Here is a 20,593-nt window from a genome sequence, read left to right on the forward strand (position 1 = left end):
AGCCTCCTGTATCTATATAGCTATTAAAGAAATACAATTTGTAGTTTGAAGTTTAAAACCTTCTCACATACACAAAAAATTCCTCCTGGTTCTGATAGCATTACTGATAAATTCTACCAAATATTTAAGGATGTGTTTGCAGAGTGAATAAGTGACAATGGATCTGAGGACAACACAGAACTAGAAGAGGACAGACAGAAAAGAAGGGGCTCCCAAGGGGCCTCTGAAAGACAATTCCTAAAACTATTTTGGCTAATATTTCTACCAATGGCCTAATGAAGAAGGCTTGGTAGCCAACCTCAGAACCATTGTATAGTGGTATACATGTTTGGCTGTTCATGTGTACAAACGTAACAAACTGCCCCTCTATCATTACTTACTGATTATTTTGTTCCTCTCCACTAAGCCTGTTCTTGTCTTTATAAAGTTCTGAATATAACATTTCTTCTGGAATTGTTAAGGAGAACCGGGTAGATACAAATGATATGTTTATTCCCCATCTTGGTACCCATTTATTCATTCAACAAACATTAACCAATCCCTTGCTATATACCAAGGACTCTCCTAAGGTCCGGATGAAAAGTCCAATAAGACATATTTCCTACCATAACAACCTCCCTGTCTAGAGATATTTACAGATGAGGAATTCAATGGTTAATATGCAGTGGCTGGTGCTATGATAGAGCAATGCTCCAGTGCTATGAGACTGACAGAGGCCTCTGGAGAAGGTGATGCTTAAACTGAATTTTGAAGCTGGAGCAGAAGTTAACTAGATGAAGAAGAGGAAAAAGTCATTTGAGCAGCACCTGCATTAGCCTGAAGGCTGAAAAAGCACGTCCACTTTGGGGAATTACAAGCAGTGCACTCAGACTGTAGCAGGAGAGAGAGGTTGCAGATGACACTAGAGCAGCCAGCGAGCAGGAGGCCAGGCTCAGAGAGTTTAGGCAGAAGCGTGGGCTTTATCCTGAATGTGGTGGGGAGCCAGTGAAGAGGCTAAGCCCCGGAGTGAAATGATTAGGCTTGGGTTTTAGATCATCCAGCTGATGAATGAATTGCAGGGCGGCCAGACTGGGGGCAGAAAGCTGAGTTTTGAGGAATTCTCAGAGGTTCAGGAAGGAAGTAATGAGAGTCTGAACCTAGGTAATGTCAGGGGAGTTATAAGAGTCTCAAGGTTTCCCCAGAGTGGACAAACTGGGAAAGCAGCAGCCCTGTGGAATGGCGACTGGACAGGGCACACTCCCTTCATGTGTGTGTCTCCCCGACCAAACTCCCGCCCTTACACAACCGGAAAGAGGAAGGATGTGCCAGGCATGGTGCTGGGTGATTTCCAGATCTCACCTAATTCTCTCAGTAGCTGTCTACCATGTAGTATTATCGGCATTTTACAGATCAGAAATCCAGGGCTTCTGGAACTGCCTGACTCAAACTATAAACATCTATAGCATCTACTTCTTGATGCCCTAAGGATTTGTGAGCCAGTCTCACCTGTATCTCTAGGAGGTCTGCTAATTCCTTCACTTCACTGGTTATATACGGCGTCTCTCATCATCAACTCACCTCATTGCCAGAAAGGTGGTACATCCTGGCTTCCTGTAGCAGCGGGAAGACCTCTGGGCATTGCCTGATGAGAGGATCCGCTTCCACCATCTCCACAAAGTACCATGGGTCCAGAAGCGGCAAGCGCACGTTCTCCAGGACATAGGGGAGCAAGCAGAGTCGTTCTGACTGTTTGTGCCTGACCCAGCTCATCACAGTCTCAAACACCTGAGACTCTTCTGTTACATAAAGGTCATCGCTCTTCAAGATGTGGTACAGAGTATCCACAGGAAGTTCAAGGAACTCTTCGGAGTTCAGAATCTGCACAAAGTTCTGGATGATGTAACTTTGAACCTGCTTCTTTAGACTGTCCAAGGAATGTGTGTCTGCCAGCCTCAGTATTCCAACACAGTTTTCTGGGTTCAAGGCTTCTGTGAGGAAGCTCGCACAGGCATCCACCATCCGCAGGAACTAAGAGAACAGAAGGGCAGCAAATCAGGCCAGAAAATGACTAGTCCGCAAGGAGGTTTATCAGTGAGTTGTGTGTAGTGGCAAAAATTTAGAAACAACCTAAGTGACCCACAATAGAGGACTAGCTAAATAAATGAAAATACATTCATATTTTTGACAGCTCTATGGTCATTAAGAAAGCATGTTGTAGAAGAATATTAAATGACATGGAAAATGTTCATAATGTATTAAGTTGAGAAATCCATTCACTGAATCTTGATCAAGTGTCTAGATTTAATCAGCAATTTACAGGAAACATAGGGGAAAGAGGAACATCTTAAATGACACCATGAGAATACAATCAGCAAAACCCAGACTGTGGGAAACTCTACAGAGCAACCAGTTCAGTTTCTTCAACAAATACATCAAAAGGGGAAAGAGAAAAAGGGGGGTGGGGCAGGGAGGGAGAGCCGAAGCTCTCCCTCGAAAAGAGATTTAAAAGATATATCAACCTACTACAAAGTATGCAGCTTATTTGGATCCCTGATTTAAACAAAATTTTAGAAGAGAAATGTTTACAGTGACCAACATTTGGTGATATGAAGCAATTATTATTAATTTTAAGTGTGGTAATCGTGTTGTGGTTATGCTTAAAGAAAACTCATCTTTTGGAGCTATATACTGAAATATTTTCAGGTGAAATGAGAAGGCACTTCACAAAATCATACATACATTATGATCCTCTTTTTATAAAGAAAAATATATATTGAATATAGGCATAAAAAAAGACTGAAGGATATAAACCAAAATATTAACAGTTGTTATCTCTGTGTATCAGGTATCTTGGGACAAATTATGCTGCAGTAGCAAACAACCCTCAAATCTCACGGGCTCACAACAATAAATGTTATTTCTCACTCACATTACAGGGCTCACAGGGCTCTTCAGTCCAAGACCAAGGATGATGGAAAAGCTCTTGACATGCCAGTTTTGTGACAGAAGGAGAAAAAAGATGGCAAACCACACAAACGCTCTTAAAACTTTTGCTCAGAGGTGGCACATGCCATTTCCACTCACACTTAACTGGCCAGAGTAAGTCACGGGGCAAAATTTGTTGTCAAGGCAACAATAATCCTCCCACAGAAACAGGTCCCATAGGAATAGATGGAATATACTGTATAAATAATAAAAGGCACCACACTCTGTAATAACACTATGAGATTTTTTTTTCTTTTTTTCCCTTTTTTCTTTTATTTATTTATTTATTTATTTATTTATTTGGCCGAGCAGTGCAGCATGTGGGATCTCAGTTCCCCGACCAGGGATCGAACCTGTGCCCCCTTCATTGGAAGCATGGAGTCTTAACCACTGGACTGCCTGGGAAGTTCCGAGACTTTTTTTTCTTATTTTGTTTATTTATATACTTTTAAAATCTTCTAAAATGAATAAGTAACACTTTTGCAATAAAAAATTAATTTGTAAAATTGATTGGCTTCCATGTCTTATTTTTAAATTATCATCATCTTCATAAGAATATGAGTCCCATATGCGTATACAGCACTTTACAGCTTACAAAGCCCTTTTGTATTTATCATATTATTTAATACTCATTTTATAGATGAGATGTCTCAAATGCACCTGTCCATTCTATTTGCTGCTCTCTGGACCTTAGCTTTGAAAGAGTTTAACTTCCAACCTTCCCTCCTTGTCCACTGGGCCCTTTAGAGGGTCAAGTTCTCAATGTTCTTGGTTTGATCAGTTAGAAGAAGAATGGAAAGAGGGAGGCTGAGGGGACAGGGCCTGTTGGGGAGGGCTGGTCTGAAGACGGGGCCTATTGAGAGTACAGACGGGCAGACCTGACCAAGTGGGAGGGTGCAGCGTGCAGAGGAGAAACTCTAATGACAGGAGCTGGGGGTGGTAGGGTTATGGGGCCTGAAGGGAGGGGACAGGACCGGTCTTAGGGTGGACCATATCAACTTAGGCTTTGTTCTTCACTCCAGAGCATTCTAGGGGGCACACGTCCCTAATATGGGGGGATCAATCCCAATTGCAAAATATTATCATACCCTGTCAGACCACACTTTTCAATTGTCAATTCAGAAAACGCTGACCTGATGGTCAATGTTGGAGAAAGCCTAAATTCTTCCTCAGACCACCCTGTGTGCTGGCCCCAACGGCCTGCAGATCTGCTCCTCGCATGAGCAACTGAGCAAACAGTTGAGACTGAGAAATCTAACACCTGTTTAGTTGTTTGCAGATTTTCAGTTCAAAGAGTAAAAATATAAAACCGAGACCAAGGCTCGCTGAGCCCTCAGAAGCTGTAACCAGAGCCCTCTGCGGCTCTGCCCACAGAGACATCATGAGGGCTGAAAGGGAACTCACTTAGATGGCAGCCTCCAGAGCAAAACGGCAGGTACACCTTGCCAGCATTTGCCTGAGAGAAAGATGATATGAAAATCAAAGAGATTTTCTAAATATGTAGACTGTCTCTGGGCGGCCACCTAAGAACCTGGTAACAAGGTTGCCTCTGGGAAGTGGAACTGGTGGGCGGAGTGAGGGTAGAGAGGGAGAATTACTTTTCACTGTTTACCTTTTTGTACCCCCTCCAATTGGGTGCCATGTGGAGGAATTATCTACTTAAAATAAATGACATTTCTCACAAGTAGAGAAAATACTAGAAGGGAATACCTCAAAATGCTAATAGTGGTTATCTCAATAGAGTTTTGTAGATAAAGTTATTACAGTAATTTGTTTTTTAGACCTTGCTGCACAGGCCAAGTTTTCTACACTGAGCATGAAGTTGCTTTTAAAATCAGGAAAAAATAAAATAAATACTTTCTTGTGATTTTCAAGTACACAATGAGAAAATAAAATAAAATGTAAAAAAAAAAAAAGGGCTTCCCTGGTGGCGCAGTGGTTGAGAGTCTGCCTGCCAATGCAGGGGACGCGGGTTCGGGCCCTGGTCTGGGAAGATTCCACATGCCGCGGAGCAACTAGGCCCGTGAGCCACAATTACTGAGCCTACGCGTCTGGAGCCTGTGCTCCGAAACAAGAGAGGCCGCGATAGTGAGAGGCCCGCGCACCGCGATGAAGAGAGGCCTCCACTTGCCGCAACTAGAGAAAGCCCTTGCACAGAAACGAAGACCCAATACAGCCAAAAATAAATAAATAAATAAATAAATAAAATTAAAAAAAAAAAAAGAGCTCATACTATGTGCCAGCCCCTTTATGTTTACCAGCTCATTTAATACAACAATACTATAAAGTAGATATTTATTATCATTGCTGTTTTATAGATGAGGAACAGATTCAGAGAAGTGAGGTAATTTCCTCAGAGACTTACAATGAGAGGTAGAGCTAAAATTTGAAATAGTCTTTCTCAGTCCAAAAATGCATGTTTTTACATTATTTCAAGTTGCCTCCGGTCAAATAGTGTGTGCATTGGGACAAGGGCTTGGCAGATGCCGAGGGTCATTTGCACACTTCACTGGAAAACTCAGATGGTCTGATCTGTCCAGACCGAGGAAGGCCTGGCTGATAAGATGCCAGTTGCTACCCCTGTGTGATGACCACCAATGAGCAAAGAAGGGAACAAGGAAGGAGAATAAAATCAAGTACCAAAGCTCACACGTGTGAACAACAGTGACCCAGACGTGTCTCTCCCCACTCAGAAACCATTCACCCACCTGTTCTTTTCCCTAATATGTATTGAGCATTATTAGATCATAGGCCCTCAACCAGGGCTGGGGGTACAGAGGGGAGCAGAAAGAGACACAGTGCCTGTGCTCATCGGAGAAGGTAGACCAGTGCGGGTGGCAAGCAGGAATCAAATGATCACATGGAATGTGTAGAGTTACAGCTAGGATAAACACTGTGTAACAGTTCAGTGATTCCACTGCCTGGACTGAGAAAGTCCACTCCTACCCCTCAAGCTGTGCCCAGTGTGGCTCTAAGTCAGCACTGGGACTCTCCCTGATGGAGTCACACCTGTCTACTCACCTTCTCCAAATAGTCCTAAGCTCACCTGTCACAGTGCCTTTCTATGCTCACACCATTTCCTCAGCCAGGACTACCTTTGTCCCTCATCACTACCTGCTAAAATCCTGCTCTCGTCACCCAAGCAAGTCTGACTCTGGGGCCCCACTTTTAAAGAAAGGACTCAGGATAGCTTATCCTAATTGCAACTGAGAACTCCCCTTTTAAGTTTACCTCAAAAGGAAGGAAGAATGAGTACCATGGCCACCACTTTATCTACACAGGGCTGTTTCCTTCATTCAGAGTTGTTAGATCTGGGACCAACGGATGCTCCAGAGAGTTTATGAACCCCTACGTTGTATGCAAACATTTGTTTGCACATGTGACATTTTTCTGGGAATTGTGTCTTCAGGAGACACTGGGTGGCTCTCTGGCATCCATCCACCAGAGGACAAAGCCAATACAAGAGGGAGAGCCAACCTGAAGGACCAGAAAGACACAGAGCCAGAGTCTTAATCAGACTGTGCTTTGAGCCTTCCCTGCCTCTGGACATTTTAAATTCTGGGTCGATACCTGGTTAAGAAGGAAGAAGGGGAATGGAAGAGAAGGGAAGGGAAAAGAAGTGGAGAAATCCTACCTATTCATGAAGTTCTTTCTGAAAAGCCACTTCCTCCTTCATGGTTTCTTCAACTGCCCAACATGGAATCAATTCCTCCCTCCTCTGGGCTCTACTAGGCAACTCACTTGCCCCTCTAGCAGAACACTGTACTGCCTTGTACTATGGTCAAGCATCTCAAGGGCAGGTTCTAGGTCATCTGTGTGTTTTTATTTCCAGCAGCACCTAGCACAAACTCTGGCAAAAGGAGAGAAAGAAGGGAAGGAGAGAGAGAGAAAGAAAATATTTTTCAGATACCTAGTAGGTACCAAGATCTGTACTAGACAATTTCCCATCCATTATTTTGTTTAACGAATAAATTTTATTTTTTAATGAATATATTTTAAGTATGTATTAATATTGCCATTTGTACAGAGGAGGAAATAGAGCATTCAAAGAGTTGAGTGTGTTGCCCAAGGTCACACAGCTGGTAGGTGGTAGAAGTGATACTGGAGATCACCTGGCTAATTATTCTCACTGAGCATCACCCTGCCTTTGTGACTGTTGCGTTGTTGAGCTAACAAAATTCCAGGAGAGTCTGAAGAGGCCTTATGAGGCGAAGGGTGAGTGGGGGTTCTCCAAGTTGCCTACATTCCCTCCAAAATATGCTTCAATAAACACTTTTGAGTTTGACGGTTGTGTAGGGCAGCATCATGGGATCCCAACCAATGGCTGGGAAACTGCTGATGTGCAGGGCAGTCATGGGGACAAGAACTTGTTCTCTTTAAAAATATCTGGTTTTGTTTCTTCATATTTAAGATTATTTAGGACTTTAGGGTAAGTTTTCTGTCTCAGCCTGTCCCAGTGACACATGAACTTGTTTATTAAAGCTGAGTGATGACAGATAATGGCAACAGATAGTCAACTTCCTATTTGGGAGAACATGTGAGTAAAAATTTACACCCAGGCACCTGACTCTCTAACAGGGAGACTAAAAATACAATCAAAGAAACCACTTGAAACATGGTTGCAGTTCCCATGAGAAATGTCTGCCTCAAAGAGAATGCACCCCTCCCTCCCCATCTCTACTGCCCCTCTTCTGCTTCCCTTTATGCTCTCCAAAACCAGGCATCCTGAAGAACTTCACCACTGTAATTCCACAGCTCACTAGAGGTTCCTACCACTCCAGAATAACTGAAGTACTATTTTGGTCCAAATCAGGGATTCCATTGACCATAGTCCCTACGTGGCCTTGGAGTTCTTGCAAAGGGTCTATAAAGACATTGATATTCTTACCTTCAAGTCCCAACAAATCAGTATATGTGAAGAGTGTGTTAGCTGTTGATGAGATGAATAAAATTCAAATTTATTTGAAAGTGTTTCTGAATTCATTGTGAACTTTTGTCACTATTTTTGTCTTACCAGAGAATAGATACTAAACGTAAAGCCATTCTCTTGTGAGGTCTGTATTGGTATTAAAGAGGGGTCTTCATACAAATTGTAAATTACCACTGATCCTAATCTTCCACCTTTGCCTCTCCCTCCCTCTCAAGCCAGACACCCGCCTCTGACTCTGCAGGAATACACTCTCCCACCCCTTGGATGGCCTCTGCTCCCTCCAGACTTTCAGTCCTTCCTCTAGACTTGACTGAAAGGTCTGCCGGTTCCTGGAAGCTATACAGGGTGGGCAGGAAAGGAAGGAGCTAAGACCTGCGAAAGGCCCACTCACTAAGGGGGGCAGGTTCTGGGGGACTGGGGCACTTAGAGGTGCACCCACCTCAGAAGTGGAATCAGAGGGAAAGGGGAGGGGCAGTGCCCAAGGGAGTGGCAAGTTTGGTAGAGACTCAGGCAACAGACAGCCCCTGAGTGCCCAGAGGACATAGTGGGGGCTCCAACAGGCTAGCAGGGTGCAACAGGGGATATATGTGGGCTACACTAAGATTCAAGGGGCAAGTCACAGCTGCGGCTTAGTGACTCAGCCCAGGGAGAGGGTGAAGGCCAGGGAGGGACATCACTGTAAGGATTAAATAGAATGATTGTGTCTGGGACGTGGTTGAGGCTCAGGATGTTGGGGAGTTGAGTATGTGTGCATGTGTGTGCGTGTGTGTGTGTGTGTGTGGACACGTGAGTAGGGCACAGAAGAATGTACCTAAGCAGGAGCCAAGTCCTGAGAAGCAGGTCTATGAATGCAGACAGCTGCAATAGGTGGGGTAGCAGGTAGAGAAGGTGAAACCTTAAGTCTTTGCTTACAAGTTCCTTCTGCCTAGAATACGTTCCCCCAAACCCAACTGCCACTTGTTGAAATCCTACCCATTCTATGAAGTCCACCTCCTTCAGAGCCAGAAATTTCTCAATTTCTACATTCTGCCTTGGGGTCTGGAAGCTCATTGGGAATCCTCGTTTTTGAGGCTTCAAGGGTAGTAAATGGAGGCAGGTACAGGAGCCAGAAGTTCTGGGTTTAGAACCCAGATCAAAGCTCCACCACTTGATGAGCTGGACTCTCTCTGAGCCACAGTCTCCTCATCTGGAAAACGTTGGGAATAATAAACCCACCTTACAGGCTCATTAGGAGGGTGTTACCTGGCTTGCTCACTCTCAGAAATACTGTCAATATCAAATGGGATCATGTAGGGGAAAGAACATGATAAATTGCTACTTAAATGTGATTTATATTTACAATTTTTATCTTTATTTCCCTTTGATAGTGTCTCACAAAGTGCCTTGAACATAGCAGATACTCAGTAATTTGTGGTAGTTAGGTAGCAGAAAAAGTCAGAATCTGGTAGCAACGTGGATTGTATTACAGCTAAAACCCCACATCCCACTTCCTTATTCCACAATCTATAAACAGCAACTAGGGCATTCCAGGCTTACTTACTCAGGGAAGGGTGAAAGGGTAGATGAAAGAAGACAGTTTTGGCTCTTGTGTTTCTAAATACACTTTTAGAACTTACACTAGAAAAATAGTTTTGAAACACCGATTAGTGGTAATAACTGGGCCCTTTGACCTTCAAAATCCAGAATCCTAAAGAGTGTGCGCAAAGGTTTATGCCAAAACAGTAGAAATAGGAGAATGGATGATAATATAAGAGTCAGCTTTTCCCACACTGGAGGAAATAACGATTCTCAGGCCTGAAAGAGAGAGGAGAAAGGGGAAGTCTAGTAATGGAGTGAGAAGCAGGTGTGGGTCCCTGGGATGGTTCCTCTGTCTCAGTGCAGGCCAGAACTCCAGAGTAAGGGGGATGCTGGAAGCCCTTAGAGGCTGTGGATATGAGAACAAAAGAACATGTACCCCGACTGCCGAGATGAAATCAGAAAAGCAGCAGGCCAGTAGAGCAGCAGCAGAAGAGAAACTGGAGTGTGTTGTTTCTAGACAAAGCGGGCCTAGGGCAGCTGCTCCGAGTTCTCCACAGTTCCAGATTGGCACAGGAGAGGAAACGGATGCTTCTTGTGTTGCCCCTGAGAGGGACATGGAAATACTGAGAGGATTGGCAGACCTGAAGAGGCCTTGAAAACAGGACAAAGAAAATGCAAAATGACCAGCAAGGACTGATGGCCAGAACCAGGTGGGACTGGGGACTTTCAGTTGATACCAATGGGGAAGGGGTTGATGATCGAGAGAGAGACCGATGGGAATGTAGACACTCCAGGAGGTGTCAGCATGGACCAATGATGCAAATGACCATGGTAAGCCTGAGCCAGATACCCCTTTCTACAATGTTCTGGCACTGTGTAAATGCACTCTGCAAATATATAAGCAACCCAAATCCTGAATTGATAAGGCTTTCCTGAAGTGGGTTGTCATAAAGTTGACTACAGCTTCTGCCACTGGTAGAATGGGAAGCTCAGAATAGAGACTTAAGTTCGATGTTAGAAAAATAATAGGTTTAGAAAGACAAACATCATATGATATCACTTACATGTGGAATCTAAAAAAAATGATACAAATGAACTTATTTACAAAACAGAAATAGACTCATAGACATAGGAAACAAACTTATGATTACCAAAGGGGATGGGGGGTGCGGGGAGAGATAAATTAGGAGTTTGGGATTAACATATACACACTTCTATATATAAAATAGGTAAACAACAAGGACCTACTGTATAGCACAGGGAACTATACTCAATATCTTGTAATAACCTATAATGGAAAAGAATCTGAAAAAGAATATACATATATATACACATATATATGTATAACTGAATCACTTTGCTGTACACTTGAAACTAACACACTGTAAATTAACTGTATTTCAATAATAAATTAAAAAACACAAAAAAATAAAAGTAATAGGTTAAATCACACTTTTTTTTTTTGCACACCTGAGTTTGTAGCCTAAGATTTAGACCCCTATACTAATTGGAATTCAAGAAAAATACAAAATTCAAACACAGGCAAAACTAATCCATGGTGGCATGGCTAGAGTAGTAGTTACCCCTGGGGAGGTCCTTCCTGGGGAGGGCATGAGGGAGCATTTTGAGATGCCAGGAATGCTCTAGAGCTTGATCTGGGTGGTGGTTACAAGGTTCTATACCTATATAAGAAAAATCATCAAGCTGTACACTTAAGATATGCACATTTTACTGAACGTAAGTTATACCTAAAAATTTAAAAGAGCAAACATTGAGATCAAACACAGAAATGCAAAGTTAAGAGAGATGCTCTGTGGGCAGCAGCAGGCTCACTGGGGAGACACCTGGGAACCCCAAGTGTCCAAGGTTCCCCAGAGGGAGTTGGCTAAAAGGGTTTGCAGCTGTGCTGGTCACAGAGCACCATACTACAGGCCCCAGCTGCCTTCAGGATCATGGCTTGTTTCAGGCCTCGCTCTGAGGGGTGGACACAGTATGTGCAGTGAAGAACACACAGGCTATGCACAGGAGTTAACTCAGCCTCCTCCTTTTCATTAGCCGTGAAACCCTGAGCATTTCCTCAGCATTGTTGAATCTTATTTCCCTCGTCTATAAACTGGGGGTAAAAATACCTACCTCATTTTAAATGAGATAATACAGGCAAAATAGTTGTTCTGAAATACTCGAAAACGGCAACCATTACTGTCCTGTAGACGCAGGAAATTAACCCTGATTTCTTAACACTCACAGTAGCCACACAGTATCACTGATTGACAAGGGGAATGTGTGGGAGAGGGTGCATCAGACAGTCAACAGGTTGATTTTATCTGGATGGTGGTAAAGAAAGCGTTGGGTTGGTTTTCTTGCCTAGATCAACTGGCTATTCTGATGTTGAGTAGACATAATCTGTGGGTCCCTGTCAATAAGAACAGAAATTCATCTGTACCTTACAGTAATGGGACCTACTTTTACCTAGGTGCCTGGCTCTTAGTAGGTGTTTAAAAATGAACAAGTATCAGTATTAGCCTGTGGAATACTTCCTCCTCTACTAGCCCATGGCATTTCCAAGAGCCAGAATTGGGCTTCTCAGTGTCCTGTTATAGGAGGTCAGACACATTTTGATGGCATCTTGAGCAGGTCCTCATATTCAGCTAGTGATGAACAACAAGAGCACCACATATTCACTGGCTCAACATGGTACATTTATGTACCATGTTCCAAGTACTGGGAAGCCAAGACGCCAACCCAGGCTATCAAGTCGGCCACTGACCACATGGCTACCTCATCATATAGGTCTCACCAGCATCCATCCTGTCATTAGCGAAAGATATAATAGGAAAATAAGCAATGCCAGGACTTTCACCAAAGTCCCCTCAGACTGCCACCATGATGAAAGTTACATCACCTCCCCATGTGGTGCTGTGTAGACACCACATGGGCCTTCTCAGTCTCGGTCCAGATGATCAGGCTGACACTCCGACATCCCTCTTTCTTTCCTCACTTCAGCCGTAGGGACTCAGCCTGACCTCCTTTTTCATCCAAGCCCCTTCTAACCAGCTGCTCTGTATCTCGGGGATCCTTCCATCTGAGACTAAATGCAGGATGAGTATGGTCTCCCTGACCTCACATCTTCTTGCTGCCCTGAAGATAAGCTCACAAGCCCTTATTATTTCATGAGGTTTTAATAATAAAAATTAAACTAACAGATAAGGCAAACTTCCCCAAACAAACATGGCAAAGTCCTCCAAGATTAAAAAATTGCCCAAGTTTTTATAGTCATTGCCCCTGATCTGTAGTTTCTGACTACCTGGCTTATCTAGAACTCAGAAGCCTAAAAGTCCAGTTAAGGCAAGGGAGGGACCTTTTCTTCTCTGGAGCCTCCACTGGATTACAATCATCTTAAAATCCCTGCCTCACATGTGAACAGGTTCCTTGGGCCTTTTCTCTTAGGTGCTTCTCTTACTTTTACCTTCCCAAAAGCTACTTAGAGAAAATATGTTCCTCACCAAAATTGGCTACTAAATTGTAGCCAGGTTACTGCAAATCTCCTCAAGTGGGCAGATCATGCAGTACCTGACACACCCAAAGTTTCCTCCAAAGAAACTGTCTGGCCCTATGCCATACCTCACTGGACCAATGGGCCCTTGACCCAAGGGCAATCAGTGTTAACAGGCTAGCCACTCATGAAGTGGCCTCACGTGAAAACTCTTTTCAAAGAGCCATAGTGGTGATTGGCTTGGTCAACTGAATTCTCCCTTCTGCCTTTCTGGACTGGGAAATCCTGAGAGAGAAGCAATCAGTGTTTAATAGGAAGAGATTAAGAGGAGGCCTGAGAAGAGAAGCAGAAAATGAGAGAGCAGCTGAGTCACATCAAAGGTGTGAAAATTAAGAAACCTTTACTACTGGATGTCGTGGGGAAACCAAGATAATATGATTCCCGCTGATTTCAGTCCCACAGAGGTGGTACTGGCTTCTGTGGAAGTTCTAAAATGATAAAATAAAATGCCAAGTCTGGCACACTTTCCCTGAAAGGCAGGTATCATTGTCATCCTAATTTTACAAATGAGAAAGCTGAGTCTCAGAAAATTTAAGTAACTTGTCCACAGCCACACAGCAAATAAGTGACTGAACTGGGATATAAACCCAGGTTCCGCCTGACTCCAAAGCCCATGTTCTTTCTGTTCCATCACCCTGCCTTATAAGAGACCATTACAGATAACTGTATATGTCTGATATCTAGAGAGACCCCAACGATATTATCCAGCATTGAAAAGAAGAAGACAGCTCTACACATGCTGACCTGTAACAACCTCCAAAAATTATCATGAAGCCAAATAAAGCAAGACGTCAAAATAGAGTGTTTACTGTGCCAACATTTGTGTTTAAAAAATGGAGGCAATGAGTGAGAGTGATAGATGCACATATACACTGTACGTGCATAGAACAGGAAGGACAGCAAGACAGGAAGAAAGAGGCTAAGAGTGAAGATGGCAAATGTTTCACTGTATCTCCTTATATTTCTGAATTTAGAATGGGCATATGTCTCATCCATCCAAAAGAGTAAATAGTATTTTAAAACCACAGAGTGATTTCAACAACCTATAAACGTCTGTCCCTTATGGTGCCTTCAGGCATGAAAATATTCCCCGTTTTCTATGTCTGAGACTTCAAAGCAAGTAGTCCAGAAACAATACCAATCAGAAAGCAAGTTAAACAGATGTCCAAAAGCTCACGGTCCTCTTCTCTTATTTTCATAAGAATTAACACTCACAGGAAAATGAATAAAATAGCCTCACAGAGAAACTTACTATTTTTTGCCAAGAAAGTAAGTAAGATTTGGAAAATTTTGAGGTGAGGGATTACCAGAATAGGAGAATCAACAACAAACAAAGCTTGCCGTAGTTCTATCCTGTCTCCATCTTCCTCTTCAATCCCTCTCATTAAAGCTCATTAAACTCGCCACTGAAGCTCACCACTTGGAGAAAATGAAAAGAAGAAGAAGACGGAGAAGACAAAACTTTATGCCAAAATAATCTCCAGGTATATTAAAGATTTAGGTATCAAATCTGTAGATGTAAAAAGACTAAATGAACTTATAAGTGAGTGAGTACATAATCAAGCAATGGGGAAGGTCTTTCTAAAAAGGCACACCAAAGGCAAAAACCATCAAGGAAATGATCAATAAACCTGACTAAATACTAGTTTTAAACTTTGTACATTAAAAAACTATAACTAAAAATTATGAGTCATCTTACCAATGGAAAATATTTGCAACAGTATTACAAAAGATTAGAGTCTTTACTATCTAAAGGGTTTTTATAGGTCTCTTGAAAAATCACCCAAAACTGAAAGGAGAACAAGAAACAGAAACACAAACTCCATCCACAATGAAACCAAGAGACATCAGTAACCCCAAACCACACAATATAAAGACTCGTAAGTGACTTTGCTGAGGGGACAGAGGTCACAATAAATTTGTCCCTCAGAATCGAAAAAAGTAGGAATATTAAAGTCCCCCCAAACCAGGAAGACCAGTGTAGGTGGGAGCTGACAGCAGGGAGTTGGTTTAAGAAGTTAAGCCTCCTGGTTCTCCTCCTTACTTCTTGCAGTCTAACAACTCCCACTCCCGCTGGAAAAGACGATTTATCCTGTGGAGAAACCAGACCAGAAAGGTTCTGGACTCAGGGACACCAGAAACTGAAGAAGACACATGAGGACATCTTACTTAAAATAAAGGGGGTAAGCAAAGATTTTCACACACACCCACACCTACGTACCCAGTCCAGAATACATGCAGTTGTCTTATAGCCCCTGGCAAAAGACTGACGATCTTTACCTGGAGAAACTGAACAACCCTAGGAAAAGTTCAGCAACTACTGACATTTGAGGAACCCAAATAAAAAACTGGCAGGCCACCTGATAACCCTAGTAAAACTCTCTAGTCTGCTCGCTTCCCATTCTACTCCATGTGCACTGAGTGGAACCTAGTATATTAAGGTCTCAATATAAAATATGACTGGATAGCAAGGGTATTGGAGGAAACCCTCTGTAGTAGTTGAATGGTGGCTCCCCAAAATATATGTCAACGTCTTAATCCCAAGAATCTGTGACCGTTACCTTATATGGCAAAATAGTAAATGTTACTTTATATGGCACAAGGCATGATTAGGTTAAGTAGCATGAGAGGAGAAGCTTACCTGGTGGGCCCTACATGCAATCACATATATCTTTATAAAACACAGACACACAGGACACACAGAAGAGGAGGAGACAATGTGACATGACTGCAGAGATTGGAGTGGAGTGAAGAGATGCCAAAAAGCCACCAGAAACTGGAAGAGGGCAAAGAACAGATTCTCCGTTAGAGTCTCCACAGGGAGTATGGCCCTGTTGACACTTTGATTTTGGACTTCTGTCCTCCAGAACTGTGACAGAATACATTTCTGTTGCTTTAAGCCACCCAGTTTGTGGTAATTTGTTATGGTAGCAGTCCTAGGAAACGGATACGCCCTCTAAGATGAAAGTTGGAGACCTAAGCAAACACACAGAGTAAAGGAATTCAAAAGAAAGAGAAGGCAGAAGAAAACTTCAAACATATTATAATAGTCTCCAAGAAATAAGAGTAGGAATCTATTAAAATAAATAGCAAGGATATGGTGGCAGAAATTAAACACTCACAGAAGAGTTGAAATATACAGTTGAGAAAATCTCCTAGAAAGTAGAACAAAAAGGTCATTAGGAAAGAAAAGGTAAGAAAAAAATTAAATTAAATTCAGAAGGTGCGACACTTAACTAATAATAGCTCTAGAGCAGAGAATAGATAAAAGAGTTGGAAGGAGAGTATCAAAGAGAAAATACAAGAAAAGTTCCCAGAATTGAAAGACATGAATCTCCCAATAGAAGAACTGAACATAATGAATGAAAAAAGACCCAGAGCAATTGTAAGTGCTGTTGCAGAAATGAATCTATTGACATTAAAAAAAAAATGATGATAATACAATATGGATGAAATAGATGAAAAAACATGTGTCCAGTGGTAACCTATTCTTACAAAATATGTACATAATAGATAACAATATAGAGCACTGCCTACAAAATGTCAAAGAAAATTATTTTCAACCTTGAATTTTATACCCAGGCAAAATATCAATCAAATATGAAGGGAAAACAAAAATATTTTTAGACATTTAAGTCTCAAAAAATTTATCTCTTAAATACTCTTTCATTGTAAGATATTAAAGATTGTGATCCATTAAAATGTGGGAGTAGACAAGAAAGAAGATATGGGATCCAGGAAGAGAAAATCCAACTTAGAAAGGAGGTAAAGGGAACTCCCAGGACGACAGCAAATGGAACTCCCAGGATAACAGCTGTGCAACAGGCCTAGAGAGTGACCAGTTAAAATTAGAGCAGGAGGAGAGAGGGAAAAGAAGTTATCTAAAATTGATGCATCGAGAGATAACAGTGTACACAAATCATTTAGAAATCTGGAAGTAGATAAAAAAAGAAACATTTAAAAACATGTGAAAGTAATTGTTCCAGAAGAGTAGGCTGAAGGAGGGGGTGGGAATAGGAGATTACTTCTTCATTTTAAGACTTTTAGCTATAGTTTACTTTTTAAGCTTGTATTAGTTTCGTACGGCTGTCACAACAAATTACCACAAACTTGGCAATTTAACCAACCAGAAATTTATTCTCTCACAGTTTTGGTAGTCAGAGGTCTGAAATCAAGTTGTCAGTAGAGTTGGCTCTCTCTGCAGGCTCTGAAGGAGATTCCTTTCCATGTCTCTCTCCTATCTTCCCTCTCCTTGGTATTCCCTGGTTTGGTTGTTTTACTGACAAGGAAACTGGAGCACAGCAAAATTATGAAATACACCCAAAGTCACACAGCCAATAAGTGGTGGAGCTGGCATTTAAATCCAGCAGTCTGGCTCCAAGTTGTGCTATTACCACCCTGCTAGCTGCCTCTGTATAATCAATGCACAGAAAAGGACCTGGAAGTGTATATACTAAGGAAGCTGCCATATTGCCTCTGAATAGAAAGAGGTTGTAGGTAATTTTTGTGTTCTTTTTGCTTGTATGGATTTCTAATTTTCTGAAATGAGTTTGTAATGTTATTACAATTTATAAATATTAAAAACTGCATTTTAAAAACAACATTATCTGCTCAGCCTATCATATAAGACCTACTTTCAGTTAGTGGGAAAAACAGGAAACCTTGTTACTAGATCCAACACTGTCACTCAAGGCACACAGTAAGTGCTTAATACAATTTGTATTCATTAAGCATCTACTCTGGTGTCAGACACTGTACTTGAAGCAATAAATGCTATTACTATTATTATTGTCAGTGTTACCTGTCCATCTTTAGACAAGTCAACAACACTTTCTGGACCCCAGGAAAGGATATTAGCATGAAGGTAACAATGACAACTGTGTTTTGATTGAATTATGGTGAATGGGGTGATTCTGCTCAAGCTTATTGGTCCTTTGGGGGGAAGCGATGAAGAAGGGATACTTGCCTTGTAAGGGAAATTTCCAAAAAAGCATAAAAGCTGAACTAGATAGAGTCCCTTCCAAAACACAAGAAGGATTTCCCTGAAGTTAGACTGGTGGCATAGTGGGTAGAGGGGATGAGTTGGGGATGTTGAGCATGAGGTTGCGGAGCCCCTCCCTCTACATAACAGAGGATGTTTCCCTGCCAGTGAGTAAGGCTGAGGGTTTAAGCAGATAAGGAGAGAGAAAGGACAAGGGGCTGGGCGAACAGCTGGTAATTGACTTGGCCACGTTGCCAGGTAAGGCGTGACCAGTCCTTTGGGAAGTTACTTGTTCTGTATCTTTAAAATGCCCTGAGGAAACTGAGACAAAATTGGCTAACACTGCAGAAACCCATTACTCAGAATCATCAGTGCTGTTGATTTTTCTCCCTCTTTACACTTTCTCTTCCTTGCTGGGCTTCCTAAATCCTGCCTAGACTCCAGCCTCACAAAGATAATCCGATTGCCCATGATCTTGACCCTAGACCCCTCTTTCCCCACCTTCCCAGACTTTGTTTTCTGTTCTCTTCAACTGCTGACCTACTGATGATCCAAGAGGATGCCAACTCCCAAACTCCGAAACCATGGACAAGATCTGATGCTTGTCTTCAGTCCCTGAGAATGACCTGGCCTGTCCCTGGACTCTGTTTATCATAAATCTCGACATCCTCAGTGGGATAATCTCTGTCATAACCCAATGGAACCGAGCTCAAGGTGTAATCTTAGACCTAGGCAAAGATGGTAATTGTGGATGCAATTGTGATAATTGTGGATGCAACTGACATAATCTGTGGGTCTAATTATTTTATGAAGCTAACTATAATTATTATAATCAGTCTGAAACAAACACAGTTAAATGCAAACAGTAAAACTTAATTCTGAGGGTTCTCTATTCATCTTCCATGACACCCCTCATGAGAAGTGCTCTTCTTTCACACCCACCACAAATTGCTGAGCAGCGAAGTTCCTGCTTCCCCTGGAATCTAGACACTGCTCCCTGAGAGGCTGCATGGTATAGTGGCATACATGTGGCCCCTGGGCTCAGAAAGCCCAGGGTTCAAATCACAGCCTTGTGTCTTATTCTCTATGTGCCTTGCTTTCCCCACCTGCAAAGTGGGGGAAAGTAACTATCCCCCTGGGTTGTGCTAAGGAGTAGAAGGTACATATACGAATTGGTGACTGCAGTCCCCACTCCGATTAGGCTTCTATACATTGTAGTCCTTGTTCCTGGAGTCAGGAACCAAGTGTAGGTTCTAGGCACCAAGCTCCCCTGGCTTCATCGCATTAAGGGGTCAATGACTCAGCTCTCCACTCCCCGGGAAATTTCAAGTAAGCACAAGCCCAGCTGAGTGTGTATGTGTGTCCCAGGTACAGGCCTGGGAGCCAGGCCAGGCAGGTCTCCAGAGAATTGCTGCTTTCTTCTCTCCAGAGGAGAGCACTGGGCCTGTTTGTTCACACACCTGGAAAAGGTTAGCAGCTTCCAGGACCCGCTGGACGTTCTGCTTGGTGATCAGCGCCTTGCTGGTGTACGTGTAGTCCAGAAGAGTGTGCATAGTCTCCGGGTCGACCCCTTTGATGATGATCCTCTCCTCATACTTTTCCTTTAGATCATTGCAGAACATGGCCCTGGGAGAGAGATGTGTGAATGTGAGTCCAACCGTGACCCTTGGTTCCAAATCTAAACAGACCCCCTTCAGACCTGTCTGCCCCCATGGGACAGTGAGGTTCCCAAGGTCGGGGCCTGGAGCGATTGCTCTCCGTCCCTCAGCACCCAGGACCCACCAGACGTTCCATGAGTGCTTACTGAACTAACGTGCCCTGCTCTGCTGGGCCCAGGTGTCGTCCCCAAGGCAGTCCCAGATCTGAAGGGACACCAGGAGCCCTACTGGAACACCTGGTAGGATCTAGAGCTCCTTTAAATTGGCCTAAAGTGTGGAATTCTTCCGGAGGCTTGTGACAATGCCAAAGCCTTTTCCCAGAAACTGTGCTAACTGAGGCAGTATCCACCAAGGTGGAGTGCTGGTGACAGAGTGTACTTTCTAGAGCTGGGACTTCCACCCCAACACAGAAGGGATTATACCCCTAAATCCTGTTCCTACTCCCTTTGCCTCACCGCCCATTTATCTGTGGAAATCACTCCTCAGCTTCTTTCCCCTATTTCCTCATCTACAAAACAAAGGTAACTGCTGTGGTTTTCCAGGAACAAACATCAAAAAGTCAGGAAGAAAGACATTGAGAAAAGAGAGAGAGAAAGAGAAGAAGAAATCACTTGACAAGCTGATTTTTTTGTTTGTTTAATTTATAATTTTTGGCTGTGTTGGGTCTTTGTTGCTGTGCGCAGGCTTTCTCTAGTTGCGGCGAGCGTGGGCTACTTTTCATTGTGGTGCGCAGGCTTCTCATTGCGGTGGCTTCTCTTGTTGCGGAGCACGGGCTCTAGGCGTGCGGGCTTCAGTAGCTGTGGCTCACGGGCTCTAGAGCGCAGGCTCAGTAGTTGTGGCGCACGGGCTTAGTTGCTCTGCGGCATGTGGGATCTTCCCGGACCAGGGCTCGAACCTGTGTCCCCTGCATTGGCAGGCGGAATCTTAACCACTGCGCCACCAGGGAAGCCCTGACAAGCTGATGTTTGAACCTGTTGTTTTAGCCCATG

General features: G+C 43.0%; 1 protein-coding gene across 1 annotated transcript in view; it reads right to left on the reverse strand.

The window, feature by feature from the left end:
• KLHL6 (kelch like family member 6) overlaps nucleotides 1-20,593 on the reverse strand; it is a 54,077-nt gene that overhangs the window by 13,950 nt on the left and 19,534 nt on the right. Inside the window, exons 2-3 of the mRNA XM_059922050.1 lie at nucleotides 19,407-19,572; nucleotides 1,558-2,007 (exon numbers count right to left, since the gene is read on the reverse strand). Of these exons, the coding sequence (XP_059778033.1) occupies nucleotides 1,558-2,007; nucleotides 19,407-19,572 (616 nt within the window). The remainder of the gene's footprint in view (nucleotides 1-1,557; nucleotides 2,008-19,406; nucleotides 19,573-20,593) is intronic.

The sequence above is a fragment of the Balaenoptera ricei genome, chromosome 4 (assembly GCF_028023285.1).
Source record: "Balaenoptera ricei isolate mBalRic1 chromosome 4, mBalRic1.hap2, whole genome shotgun sequence".
Taxonomy (NCBI): domain Eukaryota; kingdom Metazoa; phylum Chordata; class Mammalia; order Artiodactyla; family Balaenopteridae; genus Balaenoptera; species Balaenoptera ricei.